Source organism: Ammospiza caudacuta, chromosome Z (genome assembly GCF_027887145.1).
Source record: "Ammospiza caudacuta isolate bAmmCau1 chromosome Z, bAmmCau1.pri, whole genome shotgun sequence".
NCBI lineage: Eukaryota > Metazoa > Chordata > Aves > Passeriformes > Passerellidae > Ammospiza > Ammospiza caudacuta.
The window spans coordinates 86,639,257-86,665,452 of NC_080632.1; the positions used below are offsets into that span (position 1 = coordinate 86,639,257).

General features: G+C 39.7%; 1 protein-coding gene across 3 annotated transcripts in view; it reads right to left on the reverse strand.

Moving 5' to 3' along the window:
* The window catches only part of DYM (dymeclin), a 209,911-nt gene that overhangs the window by 163,347 nt on the left and 20,368 nt on the right, over positions 1-26,196 (reverse strand). For all 3 annotated transcript variants that reach the window (XM_058823249.1, XM_058823248.1, XM_058823247.1), the window contains exons 3-8: positions 25,252-25,304; positions 24,486-24,579; positions 23,088-23,224; positions 16,662-16,734; positions 4,938-5,063; positions 2,470-2,612 (exon numbers count right to left, since the gene is read on the reverse strand). In XM_058823249.1, coding sequence (XP_058679232.1) covers positions 2,470-2,612; positions 4,938-5,063; positions 16,662-16,734; positions 23,088-23,224; positions 24,486-24,579; positions 25,252-25,304 — 626 coding nt within the window. The remainder of the gene's footprint in view (positions 1-2,469; positions 2,613-4,937; positions 5,064-16,661; positions 16,735-23,087; positions 23,225-24,485; positions 24,580-25,251; positions 25,305-26,196) is intronic.

Below are 26,196 nucleotides of genomic sequence, written 5' to 3' on the forward strand. Positions count from 1 at the left end.
ATTATCACTCCTGCTGAATCACAAGGAAGGAAAAGGAGGGTGGATCTAAAATACGGTGCTTGTAAGAGTTTGTTGATCTCCTGCTGCAGTGCAAGTGACTACAAAACAGGAGTGACATTACACATGATAATTTAGACGACTGTGGTATTAAGTAAAATAATTAACATGTACAATAATTATTTTAGGCCTCAAAATGTCATATTAAAAATACTTTTTTATAAACCAGGTTCCTATCTCCTTTCATCCTAAGTAGATTGTATTTAGACTATTTCAGTAAACTTACTTTAAGCATTATGTGGTATTTAAAAGGCACTGAGCAACACAGAAGTGAGTTTTCAATTCCTCCATTCTTTCAATTTCTATCATGTAAAGATTACAAAACACAAAAAAGTAATACAATACAGAAATCACATCAAAGTTTTCCACAGCTGTTCATTGCTCAAAATTCCCTTTTGTTCCCTAACAGATTGTCACCTCGTGTTGCTGCATCTTCATTTGTGCTGTGCTCTACCCATGTACCTGAGGCTACATGAACCAAAGTATTGATTTCATAAGAGTTAATTCAGAGATAAGACAGGTAAATATGCCATTTACTCTACAACCCTACTGTGCCCACGTTTCACCTATAGTCCAACATCATATATAGGCAAATATTTTTTAAAAATCTCAAGCAACTGTCTGAGCATGGACAGAAAAAAACATTTCTGTTTTTTAACAGGATGTGGTACTCCTTTTTTCCCTTTTCCCAGGCAGGAAATTAGAAAGCTCTTTAAAAAGGCTCCTCTTCTTAAAGCTTTAAATGAAGACACTTAATTTGCCGGGCTAAGAGATGGCACTTCAGGTACTCATGAAAGAAGCAAGAAAACAAGCGTAGGCGTACGTCAAGGTAGTTGCTAAGGGAATGGTTCAAGAGGAGTGAAGGAGGTGGGAGTGTAGGAAGAGACAAGAACAGATGTAGGCTGAAATCTTAAGAGTTTGCATTAAGAAATGGAAACTTAATATACAACGGGTAAAAAGTCACAGGGGATACCATGTAAGAAGTGTTACAGAGGGAGGCTCGAGTGGCGGCAATATGGACGCATTTACAAATCAGTCAAGTAACCAGAAGAGGGGAAGAAGTGTTTTGCCTGTGGCAGCACTGACACAAAAAGACACGAGAGAGATCAGAATTAATAATAACATAAATAACAGCAATTACTCCGGTAATACTCCGTACCAAAACATGCAGCAAAAACTGAAAAACTACAATGCAGATACTGAAAACTGTTTCAGAAAAACACGTTAAGGGCAATTTCTCCTTGCAATTGAAACGAAGGAAAAGAATATAGCTGATGGGACTCTCGAATAAAGCACTGCAAGGAACAATTTAATTAACCTGGCGTGCGTGTAAGTGAATCGCAAAGCAAGCCACTACTTTGCGCTGGGTTTGGGTTAGGAGGGCGCAGCCCGGAGCGCGGACGGGGCTGAGCGCAGCAGCCGTGCGCTTTGACTGCCGCCCTGAGGAGGGACCCGGGCACTGCCTCCGAGCGCAAGCTCTGGCAGACCCCTTGCGGCCTGAACTTTAATATTCCCTCAGGAGGCTGCCAGTGAATTGATTTCACAAAAGAGCTAAATAAATAGTATCGGTTTTAACAGCAACTGACTTGCAAAGTGTTCTCTAGTTTATCGGGGAGAAAGAAAATAATATCTACCTTTGCTGTTAGCACTGTATTATGTTTTATTCTCATTCAGTGGAAAAGAAAAAACCTCTAGGACAGATTTTTATATACACTAAAACACATCTGGTGTGGGGAAGGGAGCAGCCACCAAACAAAACAGAGTGTATAGTATAACAAAAATGAGAAACCTTCTTCTGAACAACAAATAGCATCAAGTCTTTGCTATTCTTCGGGCAGTATTTCTCTACAGCAGACAGTCTGGGAAAGGTCAGAATCTAGTCATACTGATCAGGAAAAAACATTAGTCAACTTACTGGGAAAGGCACAATATGTTACAAAAATTCCTATCTAGGTTGCTCCCTTACATCAAAGAGCCCTCCTAGGAGGAACCCCTTGGGACCACCTAACCCAACCTTTCACTCAAGCAGAGCCACAGAGCAGGTCACCAGATGCACAGAGTAATTGTAAAGAATAAAATGCGCACATAAAACTATTTCTTGCAACACTTTAAGTAACTTCAAGTATGTGATTCATCAAATAGGGCGCTACTTGGTTGGTTGAGGGTTTTTTAATGTGTGAGTAAAAAAACCCAGGGGCTAGGTGATACTTTTACCATCTGCTGTCCTGCAGGTATAATTGCTTCAGATTCTAACACATCTCAAGATGGGCCACGCAGGCCTGTGGACAGCTTTTCTACACTGGTATCACTTGCTGAAAAAGAAATGGGCTACAGGTGTGTCTGCAAGAGAGGGCACACAGAAGGCAATACTTCATATGGTCTGAAATACAATTTATAGAAAATCAGACTCACTTGCCACCCCAGATGCAATTCCATAGAGCAGTCCTCCTCCATCTGTTTGCTGCTGAAAGACGTGGGTCCCTGGAGGAGGGCTTCTCTCTTGTCTAATGAAATTATACAGCAAAGTTTTCACAAGTCTGCTGGTGTATGGGAGACTGAAAAGGAAAAAAAAAAATTAGTTGATTCACAACTCACAAAATTTGGCACAACAAAGTCCAGGTAGGGTGCAAATGCTAGTGTTTGGCATTAAAGATAGTCAGTAACTCTCCCAATGCTGACAAGACTGGAAAGGAAAAGAACACCAAGGTCTTGCCCATGCAAAGCTGCCCAGACTTCACCAAGGGTCTGAAGGAGCATTTTCCACAGCAGGACCATGAAAACTGCCTTCTGGGTTTTGTTTTTTAAATACTACTTTTAAATAAACCACTTAGTTTGTATTGTATTCACTTACCTCAAGACATAACTGGAAAAGTATTTATGCAATGAAAAGGAACACTGTATTTTTTCAGTTTTCACTCCATGCTCTAGTAACACAGAAGAGGTACCAACAGCATCTTTCCACACCCACAATATTTTTGCTTGTGTGTGCAGCTCAGAACGAATCTTAAACATCTTTTCATACCTCAAAGATTCTATAACTCTAGGAATTTGCGAAGACCAATGAAACAACCAACCTTACATCAATGAATCTGAAAAATGCCAGTAGAATTTGTTGGGTTTAACAAGAAGGTTACAGTATTTCCAGAATGGAGTAGCATTTCCACAACAGCAAACAGCTGACTCCAATTCCCATCTGATTTAGAACTGAAAAGAAGGAGCTCTGTTAGGATGGACTGTCTGACCATCTGTAGAATCCGAGAAGGAGCTAATGTTCATGTCCCAAACACCAACCGCTGCATGGTGTGGAGCCAACCAAGGGTTTTTGGGAATTACAAGCAAGGACTTGGCAGAAACACACCAGAGGAAGACCACGATGTGGCTGGAGAAGGGGCCATGTGGGAGCAGGGCAGCATTTTAGGGACAAACCTCCTGGTTGTGGCTCCTGCAGGAAAGCACAGCCTGGCACAGGGACAGGGCCAGAAGGGCCGGGCACTGCAGGGGGAACTCTGAGCCCATCCAAGGGCCCAAAGCCCCAAACCATTTCCAGAAAGGCCTGAAGGAACCGCTGTGAATGAGAACTGACTTGCTCAAAAGGTGGGAAACTTCTCCCCAGCAAGTGGAAGATTTAAATGTGCCCCACAAAGCCCAGGGCCCCAGGGCATCCCATCAGCTGGATCCACACTGGAGTCAGGACTGGTGATCTCTCTTGTTTTCTTCCTTTCTCTCTCCCCTTCTTTGATCCAACCTCTCTCTCTGTGTCCCTCTCTTTCTCCTTTTACAGCACCCACCCACCTTTATCCAAACCCCACTGCGCTTACACTGGAATATCAGGGACAAACACTGTTTTCCATGCCAAAATTTTACTAATAAAATTTGGCAGATGCTCTGACTTTTGTCATTCCTTTTGATCATGAACATCTACAAACCCTGGGTGCTTCCCTCTCCTTAGGGGTGGGATGTCACACCAGTATCACTGCACCTGTTCACATTGCTCTTGATTCCCAGCCACCAAATTCCTACATCTCTCTCCAGAGGTCAGGCTCCTCCTACTCCCAAATCAGACCTCTTAGATCACATACTAAGTCTTCCCCCAAACACTCCCCATTTTCCCCCAAACCCTTGATTCCTTCCATCCAGAGACTGAAGTAGCAGGATACCCCACACACCCTGAGGCTCTGGCCCTATCCTGCTGATGTTTCAGGCTGAAGTCTGCCCAGTGCTCCAAGCTGAGCCTCACTCCTTCCCCTGCATGTAACAGTACTATCTGTCTCTTACACCTAGTAGAAACTTCAGGAAACCAGAGAATAAATACATTTATGAGAAATCTGCCCACATGGAACTTGAAGTTGAAAGAGAATGAATGGAAGCCTGACTAAAATCCATGTAAGCCACAGTGAAAGCACTTGAACACAACCATCAACTTGCCAGAGCAAGTGGTATTACTCACACAACCAAGTCTACTCCCAGCTAAGTGTTCCCTTCAGCTCAGCCCAGCATGTGTACTCATCTTTCCAAGGACTGCTGCTTATCTGGACGGCAAGAAAGCCCTAGCATTTCTGAGGGACCTGAGTTCTCCAGGCTGCAGTGCTACAAGATTCATTGTTGAATCAAAAAACCATCCTGAAAACTAAATACTGTTTAAAGTTAATGAAACTAACCTCAAAATATAAAAGCTATTTCCAAATTAGTTTTACTGAAGTCTGGGCTGTGAGATTTCCACCCAAATCCCTCCAAGAGCCTTTAGAGATGTTTGCTTTTGTGATCTCTTTTCTTTTGAGCAGAACAAATTTTCTATCACGATAATATTTTGCTGCCTTCTGTTTTCGAACAACCAGCAGCATTTTCTTTGCCCTTAGGCAGCACCCCAGAGGAGGACCTACCATCGACCATGCATCAGGTATCTGTGAATGATGCTCTCTCGCAGAATCTCTTTGTGGAACAATTGGCAGGAGAGAAACACAATGAGAGTTGTCACGGCTTCCAAGGAAATGCTGTATGTAATATCTCTGCAGAATAAAGAGAAAATTACAGAGATTAATCTACTGGGTTGTTTACAGGCTGATTTCCAAGAATACTTGGTAGCTTCACCTGAAGTTATACACTGTGTAGCACAGCGAGATTCAACTGGGAACATGTAAACAACAAATTGAAGAAACTCAGAATCCTTTCATACCAAAAATGGATGTTTTTCTTAGGAATAAGCAATTTTTTCAGACACCAAAGGACAAAACAATGTAAAAAGAGGTATTGCTCATGGCATTCAAGTTGCAATTGATAGACTGACTATACTTCTTCCTCAAAATACTAAGTATCTCTCAAAAGTGTGTCCTTTGTACTATTAAACAAAATTGTCACAAAGCCATCACCCTAAGTGAGGGAATGAATGTCCAGCTAGCCCAACACAGCTCCATCTGCCAAGAAAACTGGATTCCTATAAGATTGTAATCTACAAATGCCAGCTCAAGTGTACAAAATGCTCAGGGTATCAGGATACATTGCTCAGTTTTAAATGGTATTTTTGAAGTAACAGGGAAGTAGAAAGTTTCAAAGTATTACAAGGTATTCAAGATAATCACAAAGAATTAGCTGCAATGCTTAAATACAGACACCAGACAGTTCAGCACAGTTCATTTAGCCCAGGTTCATTAGGAAAGACTGTGCAGCAAAACAGATGACAGGCACACTATTAAAATTATCTTGTGCTTTCTGTTCCCACCTCTGCCTATAATGATCTTGTTACAAATCTGGTTTTTAAAAGGGAGATAAAAACAGCATTTGCCCCCTAAATCAGTAACAAATTGCAGACTGCAAGAAACCTTTTAAAATGCAATGAACTAACTTGGACATAAACCAATATCATTCCTACTTTCAACCAAAGACCATTTTTACATCCTCCAAAATGAGGTACTTCATTTGGTACAACAGCACCACCCTGCAGTTCATCAGAAATATTGTTATCAAGTATTGTTATTGTTACCACAAGTTCTTTTAATGCTTCTCCCACTGTCACTATTTAATTTCCACAGTATGCTCACAATCCAGTATTGCTAAGTTACAATGGTTTCCCTGCAACACTTATCAAGGTTTTCTGACCTGGGACCTACTGGAAATTCAAAATCTGTTTATTATTGTCAAATGCAAATATTTAATAGTACCTCTATTTAAGATTTTTAAAAAATCAAAACACCAAAGAACAAATCAGCATCTATGTTGGTTAATCAGTGGTGCTAAATTTTTCTTTGTTACAATGCCACCTTCCAAAAATTTTATACTCAACAGTTAGAACAGGTATAAGCATAAAACTAAGTGCACTTTCAAACAATGATGATTTGAAAACTACAGTGCAATCTCCCAAAACAAAACAAATTGACCCCAGAAAGGACTAGATTTTCATTAGTCTCAGGATCAGAGCTGGTGTGGTCCTCACTAAAACACACAGCATTTTATTTAGAAGAAATCAGTCTAATTTTTAACACAACCAAATAGTTTAATATTCTCAAGTGTGCTGCCAGGTATACTGCAAACAACACGCATTACTGTCAAGTGTGAAAACAAGAATTTCATGCATCACAATGCACAGACAGCTTAAGTTAAGCTCTTCTGTAGCAGCTCCAGGCCAGAGTTTCTCCAGAGTGCAGTTATTTACTCAAAGCCAACAGCAAACTGGAATCACAATTTCCTGGATCACAATCCACAGAACTGCACCACCTCTCATACAAAAATGTTTTTAAAAATGAAGGTTGTGCATATTCACTGTTTTTTATTTTCTCTCACTTCATTTGAGTATTTGAACCCCAAACATTTGAAGTTATGGGTTGGGAAAGGACATACTGCCTAAGTAACATTTTCCTGAAAATCATGATGTCCTTTTGAATTACTTTTACTCTCTGCAAGTTACCTGACTTTTTGCCAGGAAGTTCGCCAGTGTAAATGCTGATAATTAGATCAGGCCAGAGGTTACACTCTGATCTGGTTCCACTGCAAATTCATCTGAGCCAGAAGCAAGGCAGCACTAGGAACAGTGCCCGCTCCCTCTCCAAACCAGAGGAGCTGTGCAATCCGCCACCCACACGCATCCCAAGCAAAGCAAAAAGTACTTAAATACATACATAACTTCAAATTATCAAAGGCTCAGCCACCAGCAAAAAAAAAAAATTGAGAAATGTTTTTCTATCAAAATAAAAGCAACAGTTTGGGAAAATACTTTTTGATATTATAAGAAAAACATTTAGAAACTTATCATTATGACATTGGCTGAGAATACCAGAACAATGTCTCCTACCCCAAGGTGATGAATGAAAAGGGTAGCAACTTCAAGACATACTACAGCATGCACTGGGTCACTATTCAGAGAGGAAACAAATTTTGGGGTCTTAGTATACTTTTTCTCCATTTCAATCATTCATTCATTTATTTTTATTATAACCCACACAAGTGGAATAGCAAATTTGAGGAAACATTACAAAATAATTCTCTGTTTTGACAAGAATCAGCATCAAAAATAAATGAAGACATTACTGCACTTTATAAAGGAAAAAAAAAATCTGCTTTCAATATTCTTATATAACTCAGACAGAAAAATACCAGAAAGGTAAATTCAAACAGTCCCACTTAGTGAGTTGCTCTCATTTTCTCTAAGTTCAAAACCCAGATGGGGCACATTTAACTGTAGAAACACTCCACTCAAACCTGTAGAATCTGTTCAAATTAAATCTGCTCTGACATAAACACAAGCAGGGTCCTGATATCTGGGGTAACCCCTCGGGTCCAGTCACCCTTAATTTATCAGCACAATGATAAAACCTCAGAGCAAAATTATTTTCTCCACCAAGGGTCAAATGTATGGTTTTCTGAAACCCAGGCATTTCTAAAGGATCACAAGAACTACCAGGAGCTTCTTTCAACTTCAAAGAACACATTGTTTATTTATATTGAGAGACTATATAATAGGAGGACTTAGTTTTGATTTTTTTTTATTTTATTCAAAACTATCAGTCATATAGAATGACTTTACATGGAATTTATGCTGATCTTCAACTTCCCCTGAAAACTGTTTGCTTGCAGATAAGGAGGAAACCAGAAATAATGAACTCATGTATCAATTACATGTCAAAAATTATTTAGCTACTTCTTTCAGAAAGCTAGAATAACTGCATGTTGTTTTGAGCTTCTGTGGCTTTTTTTTTTTCCTTCTCAAGTGTCTTGCAAAACAAATAAAAAATCTACAGATAGAGCTCACGCTCTATGTAAATGGACATCATAAATAAATGTACCAAAACATGCAGAGGTCTTTTCTTTCTCTTGTTTTGGATTTTCTCTTTTGGGGATTCATTAGTTATTCTCAATTTTTTTCCACTTATTTTCTCTCTCCCCTTTCCAAAGGGAGATATATTCCCATATCAGGTAGATAATTTAGCAGATACTACAGGTCTGTCTCTCAAAAGACATCTCGAGTCTTTCACATGGAAAGAATCTGAGACAGACTGTAGTCCAGAACTCATGGCAATCGTTTCTCTCCCTTATCCCAGACAGCTGTCCTCCTGGAATACCCCATGCCTGGTATACCCTCCTGGTACCATACCTGGTATGCAGTGACATCCTGGGACTGGATGCAGCAGGCCCAGGTTCTCCCAAGAGACACCTGAGCTAAAACTGATTTCTAGCAACAAACCTTATACATAAACATGTACTCTCTGAAGAAAATACAGATCATGTCACATCTATCCAAGATTATGTTAAATAATGAATTCTTCATAGAATGAGGAGCTCCAAAATGCAAGATTCCCTGATACTAGCATAACAAATGTGTGTATTTAACACGTGTTTGGTGTCTACATTTCAATGAAAAACTGATAAATCAATGGATTCCTTCCAAAACCAAATTATGCCAGATCATTTCAATTAAATTTTTTTAATTAAACAACTACATAGTTGTATGATTTATAATCATAAATAAATCAGTAATCATTAGATAACAACTTATTAAATCAAAAGACAAAAATTAGAATAACAGAATGGTTTGAGTTGGGAGGCACCTTGAAGCTTATTCAGTCCCATTCCCTGCCATGGGCAGGGACACCTTCCACTATCCCATGGAGCTCCAAGTCCTGTCCAACCTGGCCTTGGACACTTCCAGGGATGGAAAGTCCACAGCCTCTAAGAAATAAATTCTATCGAGTCAGACCACATTCCATTTTAATCTGTGTTGTCAGGTAGGTAACGGAAATCCTGGGCTCCTCTGGGACCCCTACAGCTGCTTTAAAGCAGCACTCCATTTAGACACACAGTAGTACTTCTTTAGAGAAATTGGTGCAGTACCTAATTCTTCCAAGACATGGATTGGAGAGAGTTTCACTTCTCTCCTGGTCTTCAACCAAGAACATACATTTTAGTTTATTTTATTTATTGACTTTGGTGGCAAACTTGTAAATTAGAATCATCAAATCCTAGGCTGGTTTGTTTCAGAAAGGACCTTAAAGCTCATCCAGTTCCACCCCTTGACACAGACAGGAACACCTTCTGTTAGACCAGGTTACTCCAAGCCCTGTCAGACCTTAGCCCAAATACTGTTCCCAAATGATGCAATCACCCCACACAGAACAAAAAAACTATGATCCTGTTAAAACCACAACTCCTCAGTATCCTGGCATCTGCTTTATCCATTCAAAACCATGTGGATGACCTCCTATCAGCATCACCTACCAAGAACTTCAACAATCTACCTATGTGTCACCATCCTGCTGCTGCTGGCTTCTCTCCAAGGCCAAGCACTGCTCACAAGTGCTTTCTATGCTCCCAGTCATTCAGCTTTGTTCCCTGCCTGTGAGAGAGAGGTCTGTGACAGAGGAACCGAGGTGAAGCACAGAGGCACCATAGAGGAAAATCTCAGCTACAAACTCCAATTAACACTCTGAAGGCACATGCTGTTGTAAACACTTTAATTACTCAGTGAAAAGGAGCTATTTCTATATCAGCGCACAGAGGCTGGGAGCTCATAAATTATTTCACACCTACAGAGCAAACAGCCTGAACAGTCAAAAACCAAACTCCAAATTTCAACTCCCACCCCCAGACCAAGCCCCCTCCCTGTTCAAATATTTTCCCGAACTTTCACCCAGCCAGAGCTGTCTACTCCGAGTATTAAAAGGTTAAAAGGTAACCCATTTTCTAATTTAGGAGAGTTGCCAAAAGGGCTGATTCATACAAAAAGTCTCAAATCATACAGGAACCAGGTTTCATTTCCCTGCTTCCTGAGGGCCCACCAGAAAGGTGAAAGAGGAGTCACCACAGAGAATAGGATCAGTTTTTCAAAACTGAAAAGCAAGTACAATATCTGGCTATCAGTCTCAGGATACAAGTACAACAACTCAAAGAGAACATAATCTTTCCTCTTGGAAACACTCCTAATTTTACACTCACTGATGGCACATATGCACTCTGGCAGCTGATAATGTTCTACAGTCATTACAGCTGACTCCAAACATTTGGGAGATGTCCCGGAGGGCACTCAGCAAACACAGACTGGAAGCAGAAAGAATCTCTGACATTTCGTACTGCATCTCCCCCATGCCGGGCATTCTCAACTGGCAGAAGAATAGGGTGAGAGAATAAAAAATCCCAGAATGGTTTGGGTAGGAAAGGACCTTAAAAATCATCTCATCCCACCCCCTGCCATGGGCAGGGACACCTCCCACTGTCCCAGGCTGCTCCCAGCCCCATCCAGCCTGGCCTGGGGCACTGCCAGGGATCCAGGGGCAGCCACAGCTGCTCTGGGCACCCTGGGCCAGGGCCTGCCCACCCTCCCAGCCAGCAATTCCTAATTCCCAATGTGCCAAAATCTGTGCCTGCCCTCTGGCAGTGGGAGCCATTGCCTGGGTGCTGTCCCTGCCTGCCTTGTCCCCAGGGGCTGTGCAGCTCTCCTGGAGCCCCTGGAGGCCCTGGCAGGGGCTCTGAGGTGTCCCTGGAGCTTCTCTGGTGCAGCTGAACAGCCCCAGCTGTGCCAGGCTGGCTCCAGAGCAGAGAGGCTCCAGCCCCTGGAGCATCAACAGTATGGAAATATTCTGAAGCAGTACCTAAAGGATTAACATTATTCTAGAGCCTTTTTTCACAGACCTGTTTCTTAACCATCTGGGACTATGTGACTGTGTATATTGTCGCCTCACTGATAATTATTTCTTCCCTCTACAGATTAAAAATCCTAGAATAAATTTTGGACTTCTAAATGTTGCACAGAAGCTGTATTATTCTCCATTTACTTTTCATATCATTTACTTCATGTCTTGTTGCCAATATCCACTAAAACTAATTAAAAGACATTACTTTTCAAACAACAGCTCACAAGAGAGCAGCCCAAATTCCTATAGAAATGCACAGCTGCAGAGACTCTCAGGTGTAGCTTCCAGGCAAGAGGAGATGACCCAGGTGATCAAACAACTACATTAGACCATCAGAGAGTTCTACACAGAGCCAGACCATAGGAATCACATCAGTGATGCAGCCTAAGTGAAAGTGAACCTGCTCCACAGTCTCTCTCTGTCTTTGCTTTTGAGACCCAAATACCTGCAAACAGAGGTTTTTCAACACTCATCATCTTTTGTGGAAAGAGGGCTGAAAACCATATATGAAAGCAGATAATTAGGAATATGATACACAGAATAATATACAAAAAAAACTGTACAGACCTCTGATACTGTGCTTTGAGATGAGGAATTTCATTACAAATTACAGCACACCTAGTGAACAGATAGAACAGGTCACAGAAAAATACTGATCTAAGTCTAAAATAAAAACTAAACTAGAACAGGTTCTCCTACCACCCCAAGGTACAGCAGCAAATAAAACTCCCTTTATATTAATCAGCTCCCTCCTAAACAGAGCACAATAGTCTAAAACTTAGAGGCTCTTCAAAGTGAAGAAACACAAATCTCTCTCAGTTTGGATATTTTCGCTACCTTCAACCTCAGTTTCAACAGATGGAAGTTTGCCTTTGATGATTAGACAAAGTTGCCAAAATTGCAAAAGTCACATGTTTTCCAAATAATGGAGCTACTGCAATCTTGATAAAAATTCCTTGAACAGACTCCTTTTACAAAGAACTACTCTGACCTATTCTTTTGAAAGTAACAAAAATAATTAAAATATGGCACTCCTAGCTAGAACAGAAAACATTTCTTAATCTCTTTGCTACTCACAACTGGCAAAAAAGAAAGCCTAAACATCTAATCATCTGTACATGGCACTTTTCCTACACTGCAGTTACTTTGTAGAGCTTTATAATCAATTATACTGCCTTTCTTCCTCCTACATTTGACTTTTAACCCCCCATAAAATGCAGAGAGCATCCCTAAATGAGTCAAAACTTCGTCAACATTTACATTTTGTCAACATTGTCAACATTTCCAAACAAGTAAGTCTGCACCCTAAAACAACCATAACTAGAGAAAATAAGGGAATGTAATAGAAATATCAGCTAACTTGTACTGGCACCACAGGGTGCTACTTAGGAGTGATGTAACTAGATCACAGTATTTCATTTTTCCTCCACATGCATTTATAGTTTTTAATGAGGTGAAAATGCACTGATAACAACCAGATGTTCAGTTATGGATACCAGCTCTTAACAAGCTGCTGAAAGAAGCCTTTATAATTTAAAGCTGTGGGAACTCCATCCTGCAACAAAATGTTAGCAATAGTTTCTACATAGCAGTCATACATTTAAATACTAACATTGTATCTTTTCGCCGACTACGCAGTTCTAATCGTTAGCGTACACTCTTGAGTGCTAACATTAGCAAAACCAAAGAAAAAGCAGAGTATCCATAGCACACCCAAGGGAACCATAAATCAAACATCAACATATGGTAACATAAGGGTTATAAGGGACTGCACAAGTCTAATTGATGAAAACTGTATTTCCTATAAAATTAAACCTGAAACCTTTATGCCTGGCATTTTGTACAATGCAGCACAGCCTGTTTTTCAGAAAGGTAATTCAAGATATTTTTAATAACTCTCAGACACAGCACCACAATGTTGCAGAGTCCCAGAGTCCCTACTGCAACCTATTTCTGCCTTAAAGCACATTTGCCTTTTCCAATACAAACTAACTTTGAGAAAGATTCTCTTAAATTCCCTGTAAAAAAAAAAAAAAAAGTTATGCTTCATAATAAGGGACAGAGATCTGATATTTGTCTTCTTCCACATCCCACACCTTTCTCATTAATTTTGAGAAATACAGTCCACCTGCAATTTCCAAGTATGCTGTAGGTTGTTTTGTACACATAAATGAGCTTATTCTGCCAAGGCTGATAACCAGAGTAGGCTCAGAGGTGAGTGACATCTGCACGTACCCAAGAAAAGACTGGAACCCTCACGAATTCTGTGTCCCTGCCAAGCTCAAACTTCTTACATTTATAATCCCAGAATGGTTTGGGTTGAAATGGGACCACCAAGCCCATCCAGTCCACCCCTGCCATGGCAGGGACACCTCCCACTATCCCAGGCTGCTCCAAGCCCCATCCAGCCTGGCCTGGGGCACTGCCAGGGATCCAGGGGCAGCCACAGCTGCTCTGGGCACCCTGGGCCAGGGCCTGCCCACCCTCCCAGCCAGCAATTCCTAATTCCCAATGTGCCAAAATCTGTGCCTGCCCTCTGGCCGTGGGAGCCATTGCCTGGGTGCTGTCCCTGCCTGCCTTGTCCCCAGGGGCTGTGCAGCTCTCCTGGAGCCCCTGCAGGCCCTGGCAGGGGCTCTGAGGTGTCCCTGGAGCTTCTCTGGTGCAGCTGAACAGCCCCAGCTGTGCCAGGCTGGCTCCAGAGCAGAGGGGCTCCAGCCCTGGCAGCAGCTCCGTGGCCTCCTCTGCACTGGCTGCAGCAGCTCCAGCTCCTTGTGTTGCTGGAGCCAGGGCTGGGGCAGCTCTGCAGGTGGGCTCTCACCTGAGCACAGGGGCACAGGGGCAGGATCCCCCTGCCCTGCTGCCCACGCTGGGGATCAGCCCAGGGCACAGGAGGTTTCTGGGTCCTAGTGCACATGGCTGGGGCATGTCCAGCCTTTCACAACTTCTGGGGTATAACCAGGATATACCAAAATCCTTCTCCTCAGGGCTGCTCTCCAACCAGGCTGGAACAACTATTTACCTGTGTGTGCAAACCTGTGTGCAAAATACCACACACAGGCATCCCAAGCACCTGAAGTGACGTTCAGAACAAGTTCAAAAGGAAGGAGTGCAAAACGGCTGCACAGGTACCTCTGTTCCTGCATTCTGAACACGGAAATGGCATTCCATGCTTTAAAAATATTGTTGCAGTTTCAGTGAAGGAGAAAAATACAAGCTTTAACTGGGGTGCAGGCTATTCAGACAGCAGATGCCAGTTGTATCTACCCCTTCACCAAACTGCATCTGCATAACCCAAGGGACACACTAATTGTTCAAATCCCCTGTTTAGGCTATTGAATGCTCTTAACAAAATCTTTGCTGTTCTGAAAGATACTTTGAAGACCAGCTCAGCTTGGAGATTTTAATGGTCTGTCACCAAAATAATTAATCTTTGATAGTATCTTTACAGACAGACATTCTGTTACAGTGCCATTGCAAGCTGCCAAAACTGTCTGTTCTCTCACAGGTGATCCTAAGTTCTGACACAGGGAACATTACAAGTTTGAATATTTCATCTATTCCACTCAATCTATTCCTTCCCCAAATTCACATACTAGGCTTGCAGCTCTCTTGATTAATTCCAGCTCACAAGAGAGCAGCCCTGTTTCAAGTTTCCCTTGAAACAGAACAGGGAAAGAATCTCTAGCGATAACTGACCAGGAAGAGAGAGGGAAGCAAGAAGTACACTCTCTATGAAAGCAATCCTGATCACTCTCTTGAACAAAATTAATAATAAAGTAATACCTTATAACACCTTTTTGAAAAACATAGTTGGACTGCGTATTAGAGAATGCAAGTTCTCCAGTATGTCCTTTCCCCTACTTATTTCCCTTTTGATGTATGGGAACAAAATTCTTAGTTAAGGCATTATCACACTGTTAAACGTATTCTAGTGATAAACAAGACAGTAATACATATTTTTGTAAGTGTTAGTATTTATTAGCAATCAGCAACATTCTGTTTCAGGAGAAGTTCAGCCACAAAAACTTATTTCACCAAAAGAAACCAAACTAACCACAAAACAAAAATCTTCCACATCTATCTCTTATGAAATGTAAGTTTTTGATATAGCTGAATATTAAATTATGGACAGGATTTATAATTTTCTTTTTGAACAAGCCATTTTAGCATTAGATTTTACAGTAATCTAAGTGCTTCCAGCATCTGCTTCCACTTGCAGCAAGCAGATTCACACAGAAACAGAGCTGCTGAGAGCTTCAGTTGTGGAAGTGGGTGAGGAACTATCATGCTGGCATACTTTCTCCTGCTGGAAAGGCATTATGAAGGATACTGGACTACACACGGGTGCTTCCAAGAAAGAAAAATAAAACCCTGCAGGATTTATGAACATGCCTGTATATCACAGTCCTCTCAGCCCTTTGTACTTCCTCTAACCTGCTCCAAACAAAGCCTGTATGTGTTCCAGGAAGTCCTGACAAGGTCTGTGGAATGACACTTTGAATCACACCACTAATTCATTGCACTCTACCTACACAAACCCCTCGCGTTAGCGTTGACAGAGCTGCATTTAATGACAGCAATGTCTCAAAAAACATTGCATCCTTGTCAGTTTTCCAACCAAAAGAACAATCCCAGCCACGACACAGCAGAGCTCTATACTACACTGCAACAGACAATCTGAAACTCCTCCAAAGCTGCCATGCTTCAGCTGGGGCGCTACATTTTAGACACAGACTACAATGAAATTTAACACTAAAGACACTGCTCACTCTACATTTAGTAAAGTTTATCATGGGGAAAATAGTCAAAACTCATCAGAACACTTCCACAAAAGTGGAAGAACATTTTTTTTCCAAAGAACAAAGCATGCTCTCCTACATAAAACACTGAAGTATGTTTTACGACACATTTCCCAGCAAGACATGGAATCAACATTTCTCAAATACAACAGATGCATGAAAAAAAAGCCATGTAAACAAATCTGGAGATCTACAGAAACATTCCACTTATTAATTTCTCTTGTCCCTTCTTTGGACATCAATTCACCGGAATTTTAGAAATCAGTATTAAATAGCACAGTATGATTTATTTTCAATTTAAACCCCCACAGAACTGCAGAAGAACTTTAGTTGTCACCTTACTGCATACCCCAGAGCTGAAGTGACACCTCCACTGTACCTTCCCCTGTACCATGAGCACAACCATTTCCACCAGTTACTGTCTGTGTGCTGACAGGGGTACCTGAAACAAATGGAATAACTTCTGTTGATGGTTTGAACTGGGTGTGAGACGTTCATCATGTACTTCTTCCAACAGAATATTCAGGGCTGGCACTGGCAGCAGCTTATCATTATCCGTACTGCTCCATCACATGGAACATTCAAATACAACTATTTAAACATTATAAACCCATTACTACAAGTTTCATAGTCTCTCAAATGCTCAGTTTATAAAAAAAGACTAAATTAAAAAAAAAAAAAACCTACTTACAAGAGGGGAATTTCAACAATGAGCTGGATGAGGCAACACAGCAATTCCTCTATAAGATCTTCACACTCTGTTCCTAAAAAAGAAACACAGGAAAGGATTTCTAGGTTTTCAAATACCAAAACAAAACAAAGATTCAAACACACAAATGCAGATTATCAATATATTAAATTAAAGAACAACCACTAGAAGTTCTAGCTATTAAAGGAGATTGGATTTTTTTCCTGAAATAGAAAGCACTTGAGATTAACAGAGAAAATGGTGACGCCCTCTCTTTTTTACATAAAAAAGTAACTAATAACAAATGCATAAATTAAACGAGATGTCAGTATTGTAGGAATGTGCTAATATTTAGCACAACAAGCCTTCCTTTACTACTTACAGAAGATCATATTAAACAGTGTAATTACTAACTGTTGAACTAATCACTGGTGACTTCTCACTGGTCCACAGTTAAATGTCCTTTCAAAATCCCCTGCAGTTCACATATTTTCCCACTCTGTTTTTTTAAATCTAAGAGAAGAACAATCAGAGACAGTGTCATTTGTCTACGATTCACTGAGCAACATCATAAAAGAATGTCAAAATAATGGAGCCCCTGACCATGTCACTACTGCTCCAGAGTAATACAGATACAATGTTTTCATGGATACATATTTATCCGTTGAGGAAGTTTTACACATTTCAATGACAAGCTTGTGCATTTTAAGGGAACAGAAATTACTCTCTAGTCATATACAATGTGATAAAATGCATGCAGTGATGCAGAATTATAAAAAAACTTGCAACTATTCTAAGCAATAAAACTATTCATATTTTACATGAGTAATTTTTAAAAGCAACTGTAACAAAAGACTTTCAAGACTCATTAAAGAAAAAACTTATTAAACCACTCGAAGTTATCATACAGTACTAAATAAAACAAAAGATAAATCACTTGGCTCATCAGGATTTTTCTGCTTTCAAAAATAAAATTATGATGAGAAACCTATAACATCATAAAGAAGTGGAGGGTTTTATAGCACTGAATGGCTTAAGAGTGGCATTGCTGATAACCAACATTACAACATTGCAGCACAATAATTACCCAAATGCCTGTTTATTTTGTATTTTCAAATAATTAAGTCCTGCCATAAACACAGCTTTATAGCCAGGTTACAGAGGTGTTACTCTGCTTAACCCAAGTTTGTTCTTGAATACAGAACTCAATTTTAAGAAGCACACCAGGGGGAATATTCACTATAAAGCAAAATTATTTCTTTCCACAATCAGTTTATTAAAAACACATTAAAAATTGTCACCTAGTGAACCGCACATTCTAAAGGAAATCAGTTTTTTTATCACGGAAACACGGTTTCCTTTATATAGAATCCCCCACAAGTAACACAATGCAGCTCCTGTTAGTAAAACCAAGAACTGCTCAGATTATTTAACCTTGGACAGAAACCACAGCCAATAATGGAGCACAGATAATATATTCTAAAGTAACTTGAATGTGACACTTTCCTAAGGCTTTCTGAACCTAGAAAATGCTTATAAAGCAAGACTGCTACTAGTTTCCAACAGGTACCTAATTTTTCTCCCAACAGAAGAAAATAAGAAGAAAAAGGTTAAAAAAGTAAGGTGAAAGCATTTTTAAAACATAAATTTTTCCGCCACACTGTATGCACAACTTATATGAACAGAGAATAAGGTTATTTAAATATGAAAGAAGGCTTTTCTCTCAAGACAATTTTGAAAATAAAGGAAGAAAACGCTGGGTTAGCACAGTCACATAGAATGAAAGATGTTATTTAAAAAAAAAAAAAACTTAATTGCTGTAATCAATGTCATTCAGCTACAGTAATTAATGTATCCTTTTCCCAATGGGGGCACACACATTCTTGTTTAATTTTCATCTTGCCAAGACAATGAGGAGGATGCAAGCCAAATCTATAACGTGAGAGAGAGCTATAAACACGGAACACTCTGTGTTTTGATAAACAATGCCTCTTTCAATAGCAGGATAAAGACAATACACACAAGACTCATTCACATTAATAGATCACATACTTGGATCAAAGACCTGTAAAGCCTTGGGGAAAGTAAGAACAGGGTGAACCTGTCCAGATAAAATTAGAGCAGGGAGAAGAAATCATAGGTGTATCTTCCAAACTGCACTGCAGAAGTGACAGCAATTACACAGGTTTTAAAATGTCCAGTCATGCTGAAGTACTATTTTTTTCATCAGCTATATTTAAGTCCTCGACCATGGATTATTTCATTTTGCAAGAAATTTTATGGAGTTTGACTTTTTGGTGGGGTTTGTTTGTTTTGGATTTGGTAAATATATATATATATTTATATATATGCATACATACATATATATGTATACATATAATATATATATTTATATACCTTTGTAACTTTTTTTTTTAATAATGCATTTTTTTTTCATTTGTTTTTACTTTTTCAAAGTTACCCACATTACAGATACCGGATTAGCACACACTACACAGGTTAAATGGCTTATGAAGATGAAAGCAGAGATGCCAGGAGGCCCCAGTTCTAAAATCAGTTCAGCTCCATCTTCTCAAGAACCTAACTACTACATTGATAAGGCCTGATCTGGTGGATGCCGAATATCTTACCTGATCAGTAAGATATTCAGGCATAACAAGGTACATCCTCATCGTAAATGCTACTTGTTTTTCTGCCCTGTTGCTCATACAGAATCTGGACACAAGTAATGAAATAAATAATTCCTAATAATAAACAGACTTAGAGGTTCCCCAGGTTTTGTGGTTTGGTCTTCAGTTCTAATTACTCCTAAAAACTTACAACTTCTGCTTGATAATAATGAGTACATAAATTGATTGCCTTCCCTCATTTCCTTTATGTGATAGCTGAACATGCATGAAATCATTTAAGGCTTGCAGTAAATGTCTTTTTATTTATTCCCCTCTCTATGTCCTCATATTTGCTTTAATACGTCACAAACAGCCCTTAGTAGCCTTATGTTTACAAATTCCTCCATAGAAAATGAATAAAGCTTCCTACTAGAGCTCAGGGAACAGGTTAAATGAATCAATAGTCTGATTTGAACTAAAATACTCAGCATGTGCTCTCTTGCACCTTTGAGTCACTACAGTTAAAGACTGCAGAAATTACAGGATATAGACGTTGGAAGGATGAATGATTCGTGTGAGTGAGACTAACTCCAACTTCAGCTGAGCAGATGTTGATTCCAGTTTGGGATTTATTGATATCAAGACATTTTCAGCTGAATCTTGAAGGATATGGGTTTAGACTCTCTGTGGATTTTCCCGCAATCAAAATTCTGAAATCTTCCCCAAAATTATAAGCAAATTTCAGTTACGGATGAAGAGGCAAAGTCTACACCATCTGAAACTCCTCAAAAAGAACACATTTCTGTTAATGGTAAGCCTTCTTTTGAAGGAAATCAATAACACACTATTAGCAACTCAACTCAGGGCAATTTATTTGTTAAGCTAAAGTACACACATGCACTCAGCCTTCAAAAAAATTCCATTTTATGACACAAAGCAAGGTTGCACAGCTTTCTTCTGATCCTCAAGCGCAGTGCAGCAGGAAAAAGTATGAACTGGACATTCAGAAAAAGTGAAAGCATATGAACTGCAAAATCTGAGATAAGTCAAATATGAAACTTGCTATCTGAACAATTGTGACTATGTCATACATAGTCTATATTTCTGAGCAGTCAGTGACAGGGATGTTTTCCATACACAGGACTCTCACAGATTATAAGTATACACTTCTCCCTGACACACCAAATATCCCAGAGCAGATGCTGATTGCAGTGTGAGCATCCTGACGTGCTGACACTGCAGTTATGTTCTATAAGCTCCCAGGTGCTGCACTTAATTCAGAGAGCATGGCACCAGAAGATATTGTCCAGTCAGAAGGACAAAAACATGATGTTCATAGGGAAACAAACACCACTATATAGTGATTTTCCAAAGGAGTTGTGAGATGATCCTGAAAGGAACAATAACCTTTTCTCAGAAGGCTAAGAGACTGAACAAAGCATATGAATTTTCTACCACAGGGTAGAGAGGTTGTTTGTGGTTTTGGGTGATTGCACTGTTATCTTCAATGACTACTGATCAGGCAGTAAGGAAATACAGAAATTTCAAAATTCAGACATGGTATTAAAACTTCTTTTAATTTGGATATTTTATTTACATCAAACAGTTCATATAACAATATCTTTCATAAGTCTTTGTTTTATCCTCACAATTGAAGAATTATAAATAATGCCAAGCTCTGGTAAATGAAAAAATAGTATGGATGACTAAGAACTTAATTTTTAAAAACCCTGTTCACCAAAGATAGTAAAATTTCCATAAAAGTGCTAATAAATCTATGTAAAATTAGGAGCAATATAGGAATAATAATATTCTAATAACATATTAATAATTTTATAATAAAAATATATCACAATAGCAGGAATATTCTATTTTCCAAAAAGTAGACATCAAAAATTCAAGAAAGCTACACCTAATTAATAAAAATACAAACACACCACTTCATTTTCTTCTGCTTACTTTTAACAGGCCCTAGCACAACTACAGTTTATTACAATTCCTTCATGATACTTCATCTTCCTATAGCTGAGCATAAGCCTTATTACCACCTTCTGTAGATATTTAAAAGTAAGATTTTTAGGACTCAAACCAAATGGCTATGTAACCTCAGCATGTTATGAACCTCAACACCCTCAGGAAGTTCACAGGAACCATCTCCAATTGGAAACCCAAAGAGGAGCCAAGGAGCAGCTCATTTCCTGCCTCACCAGCAGACCACACACAATTACTTTCCTAATCAACAACATCCCATGAACAATCTGCTCAGAGGTAATTGCTAAGTACATTTGCCATCAATATGCACAGAATTACTGCTAATAAATGTCATTGTGAATTACAGTCAAGTGCTACTAGACATGGTATAAGCATGAGTCTACCCTGGTGACAAGAATCACTTTCCATACCACACTGTGAGGAACTCCCAGTGCAAGGAATAAAGATCACAGGGGTTCCGGCTGACAAAAGTCTCAGCTTTTCCACCCATTCCACTGTGGCATGCTGCACGCTGAAGCAAGAGGTGAGCCATTTCTTTAATCCAGGAATAAACCCACAGGCAGTCTGCAGGGATAGCTTATACACAAGCAGATACTCCTTTCCAGTGCATCAGCGAGCTGACTTCCCTACTAGAGATCACTCATCACAGTTTAAATACATTAAACCATTTCAACATGTAGCACTTAATCCTTTGGCACCACAGTTCTGATTTCCCCAGAGCAATGGCAGGAGCCAAGGAGTTAAACAGATTTTAATGAACAGTTTTCACTGCTGGATGAGCAAGCAGTGACTCGGTGCTCTCAACATGTGTCCTCCTTGCAGGAAATCCACAGTCAGACACTCTTGGTTCTCACACCATGCACTCACTCTGCTCCAGCATTCTGAGACTTTTTGGGCTTCATGCAACATGCAATTAAACACTGAACAGTGTTTGCCCTGGACTTGGCAGTGCTGGGTTGACTTGATGATCTTAGCGGGCTTTTCCAGCCAAAATGATTCCATGATTTACCCCAAAGCAAGAGAAATCAAGGTTCCCATGGCAGCATTATCCATCATGCACTTCATGAGAGCATCTTGATACAGGGCTACACCAAGATTTGTGGCAGACAGTGCGACTGATTTTGAATGTATTTCTATTATTCTTGTTCAAAGACAAGTTTCTTCCCTGAGCATCTCTCCTGCCACCTTCCATCTTGCATAATATACACACCATTTCCTGGACATCGGCCAATCTTAGTAATTCTGCCTAAATTCTGTAAAAGCTATTGCCCCCAAATTAAATTTTAGCAGGTGCTCTCTCAAGGGGTCAATTCCAACCATAGGACTGTTACTTTCCTTCACTAGATCTCTAAAAATAGCATTAATTCCACTTTGTGGCTGCTGTTGGTTTATAAAAAAATATGTGAAAAGATGCACTGAATTGCAACATCAGTGTTCCAAGGTTCATTCATTGCCACCTTCACCTCAATTCCTCTGAAGAGGACCATTATCACCTTTCAAACTGTTTGAAAATCACTAAAGCTCAGGCTGATCTACAGCACCACATCTCAACAACTGTTCAAAAAAATCCAGATTAAGCTAAATCAAACTCTCTAGGACTTAATTTCTGGTTTTAAAGCAAAGTTTGGGATTCTGAGTCTAAAAAACATAGAATCATAGAGATATTTAGATCTAAAGGACCTGAGGGAAAAGACCCTTAAGATCAAGTACAATCATTAAAGTAACTCACTAGTCTAGCAGTAAACCATGTCCCTGTGTGCCACATCTACAAACATCAGGACATTTAAGTTTTTCATTGGATGTTACACTTGCACTTGTGTGTACCCACCATATGAGCTTGGTCCTGCTTTCTCTTCATAAGTAAAATGAAGTTGCAGCTCCTCTTCTGACATTCGACTGATGAATACTTTCAGCAAACAGCAAATAATGAACAGTGCATTGTGAGCCTGCCAGATAAAGAGGTGGCTAGAAAAGAACAAACAAGAATCAGTAACACTCCACCAGCAAACTTGCATCAAAAGCCACAAGAAAATAAATGTCAGAGTAGACAAAGTTCTACAGTTGAAGCAAGGAAAAGTGTTTAAGCAGGGAGTCTGCAGTTGACATCACAGAAAACACAATGGGAATGTATTCAAAAGTAGTTTAGAAAATACAACCTTATCCCTAACTACATTTGTGCCATTAAAAACACCACAGTAGACAGAACTCTTTGAGAAACTCACCAAACAGATCAGCAAACTTCTAGAGGTCTCTAGAGCTATGGACTCAAGGCACACAGACATTTGAAAACTTCCAGCAGGTTCAGACCTGAAAGCTTCCGGGCTCCCTGAACCTTAGCCCTTTTCCCAGGTGAACAGCTTTCAGGTGACAGTAGGCATTTATGGACTTCATGAGCACCATACAGCAAAATTTTTCTTATGCAATACACACAAATATTTTCCAAGTTTTCTGAATGAAAGGGAAATACAGCTGCATAAAATTCTTTGAGCCCCAGTAAGCCCTGCTGGGGATCCCATGCAGCAGCACAGAGTCAATTATTGCCGAAAGCTGTACTTTCAAGTTATTTTAGGATTAAAACAGTAACAGCTATCTGGGCAGAAATAACTTCTTACTTTAGATGCAAGCAAAAAACTTGATGACAGTCATGGGAGCAAGGAGGAATTCCAGCCCCAGATCTGATGAAAATGGGACATTTTTCTGTGGGTGTGAGGGAACAACTACAGAAAGCCTCCTGCAAAAAAAACCCCACGGTGCTGCACAAGTAACCTACTGGGAGTTCTCTCCAACTGCTGAATGGGGCCAACAAAACCAACAGCAGCTGCATGACATAACCTGAAAGCAGTATTTTGATACATATTTACATCTTCATAGATATAGATATTTAAAATATTTCCAAGATAGAATACTGGCTCATACATTAAGTTCAACTTAGAAGTTTAGATAATTTTTAAAGATTTCTAAGGCAGTAGTACCCATACCTTACACCATTTATATAAAAATGTGTTCATCTAACATACAAATATGTATTTTTGCGTAGTAATCTACTTACCTATTACACTTAATTTCTGTGTTTAGAGAAGTACTAGACACTTGCTCTGTTTCAAACAGCAGTTTAAGAGAATTCTAAGGTTTGGTCTATGAGCAGTGTAGAAAAATTCAAGAGCTAGCAAGAAAAGGAACACCTAAAAAATTAAATGACACACACAGCTTTTTTCTGAGAACTTACTTCTGACATTCTGCTGAAATTTTTAACTCTTTGGTTCTAGAAAGAAAGACTTTAATCAATGACCCAAGGTTCCCTGTTCGAGGATTCTTCTCAACTAGATGAGGAAAAAAAAGATACAATTAAAAAGTATACATAAGCTGACACTATCTAGTTCAAATGACATTTAGAAAAAAAAGCAAATTTCAACGTCTCAAATATTTCTAAATAAAGTACAGCATGTCTTGGTTTTCTGTACAGGCATTCCTCTTTCAAGATTCTCTAGTACATGGTTTATTAGTCCAAAATTGTTCTCTAAATACCATTAATCCTAGATTTAAAATATCCCAAACATGGGATACTCATACTCAAACCATTTCTTTCCCATACTTGTCTGCAGCACAACAGCCTCCCATCAGAAAACTGGGCAGGTCTTCACAACTACCTTCCACCGTCTCGCAACATCACTGATCACATTTATATCACCCCTTCCTCCCATCCTCTAATTCCTTCCCCTTACTGAGCAGCTTAAAGGGCAAAGGGAAAAAGACATAGTAGAGATGGAAATATTTGTTTTAAATCTGGCAGTCATACCAAGTTCTGTACAAGAGTTAACAATGGAGGTAAAGGTTTGGGGTACACATAAACACACTCTTTACACTGCTTTAATTTTAGTTGGGCAATATATACAAATAGAATGATAAAGGCATGAATGTGGGATCAGAACAGGGATGCTGTTTCCCAATTTTTCTGGTAAAGTATATGGAAAAAATATGATAAAATGTCTCACCTAAAGACTTGCAGACTGAGATTGTGGCTTCTTCCAAGAGCTTTAAATCAGCACTACGCAAGAGGAAAAGAAAACAAAACTGGTTACACAAGCAATTGAGTTCCTGTACTAGAAGTGAAAATTCAGTACAAAACAGTAATAAAATCTTTCTATGAAGCACTTAATTTTAGCCATCCATTAGCTTGTTGAGGTCAGTTTGTCCAACCTCCCTGCTCAAGCAGGATCTCATAAAGCCAGCACACCCTGACTGTGTCCAGGTGGCTTTTGAGTATCCTCACAAGCTCTCTGAGCAACTCATTCCAATGCTCTGTCATCCCAACATCAGGCAATGCAATATTCTTTTGAAGCACAGCAACTATAAAAAAGGAAACTAATATTCAAAAGTGAAATGTCTATCAGAGTGAAATCATGTCAGTGTTTTCTCCCATGGAACAACAGACAGGATGAGAGAAAACGGCCTCAAGCTGTGCAAAGGGAGATTTAGGTTGGATATTGGGGAAAATCCCTCCATGGAAAGGGCTGTCCAGCCCTGGCACAGCAGCCCAGGGCAGTGGTGGAATCCCTGTTTCTGGAGGGGTTTAAAAGCTGTGCAGTTGTGGCACCTGGGAATAGGGGTCAGTGGTGGCCTTGGCAGTGCTGGGGAATGGTTGGACTCCGTGTTCTTCGTGGGCTTTTCCAACCTAAACAATTCTGTGATTCCATGTGCATTTTATTACTGCTAGTTTTGCAGTTTCAGTGCTGCCATACTCAGTTTGGTGTTACCGAAAATACAAATAGAACAGCAGCCTACAGAAAGAACTTGAAATTTTTTACAAGAAATTTCACACAAAATGATGCACTTTTAAAAACACAAATAAAAGAAACCTCAATCTGACATTTAATCTCAAGCTAACCAGCTCTTTCCTTTTAACCAATGTTATTATACTAGCACAACAATCACATCAG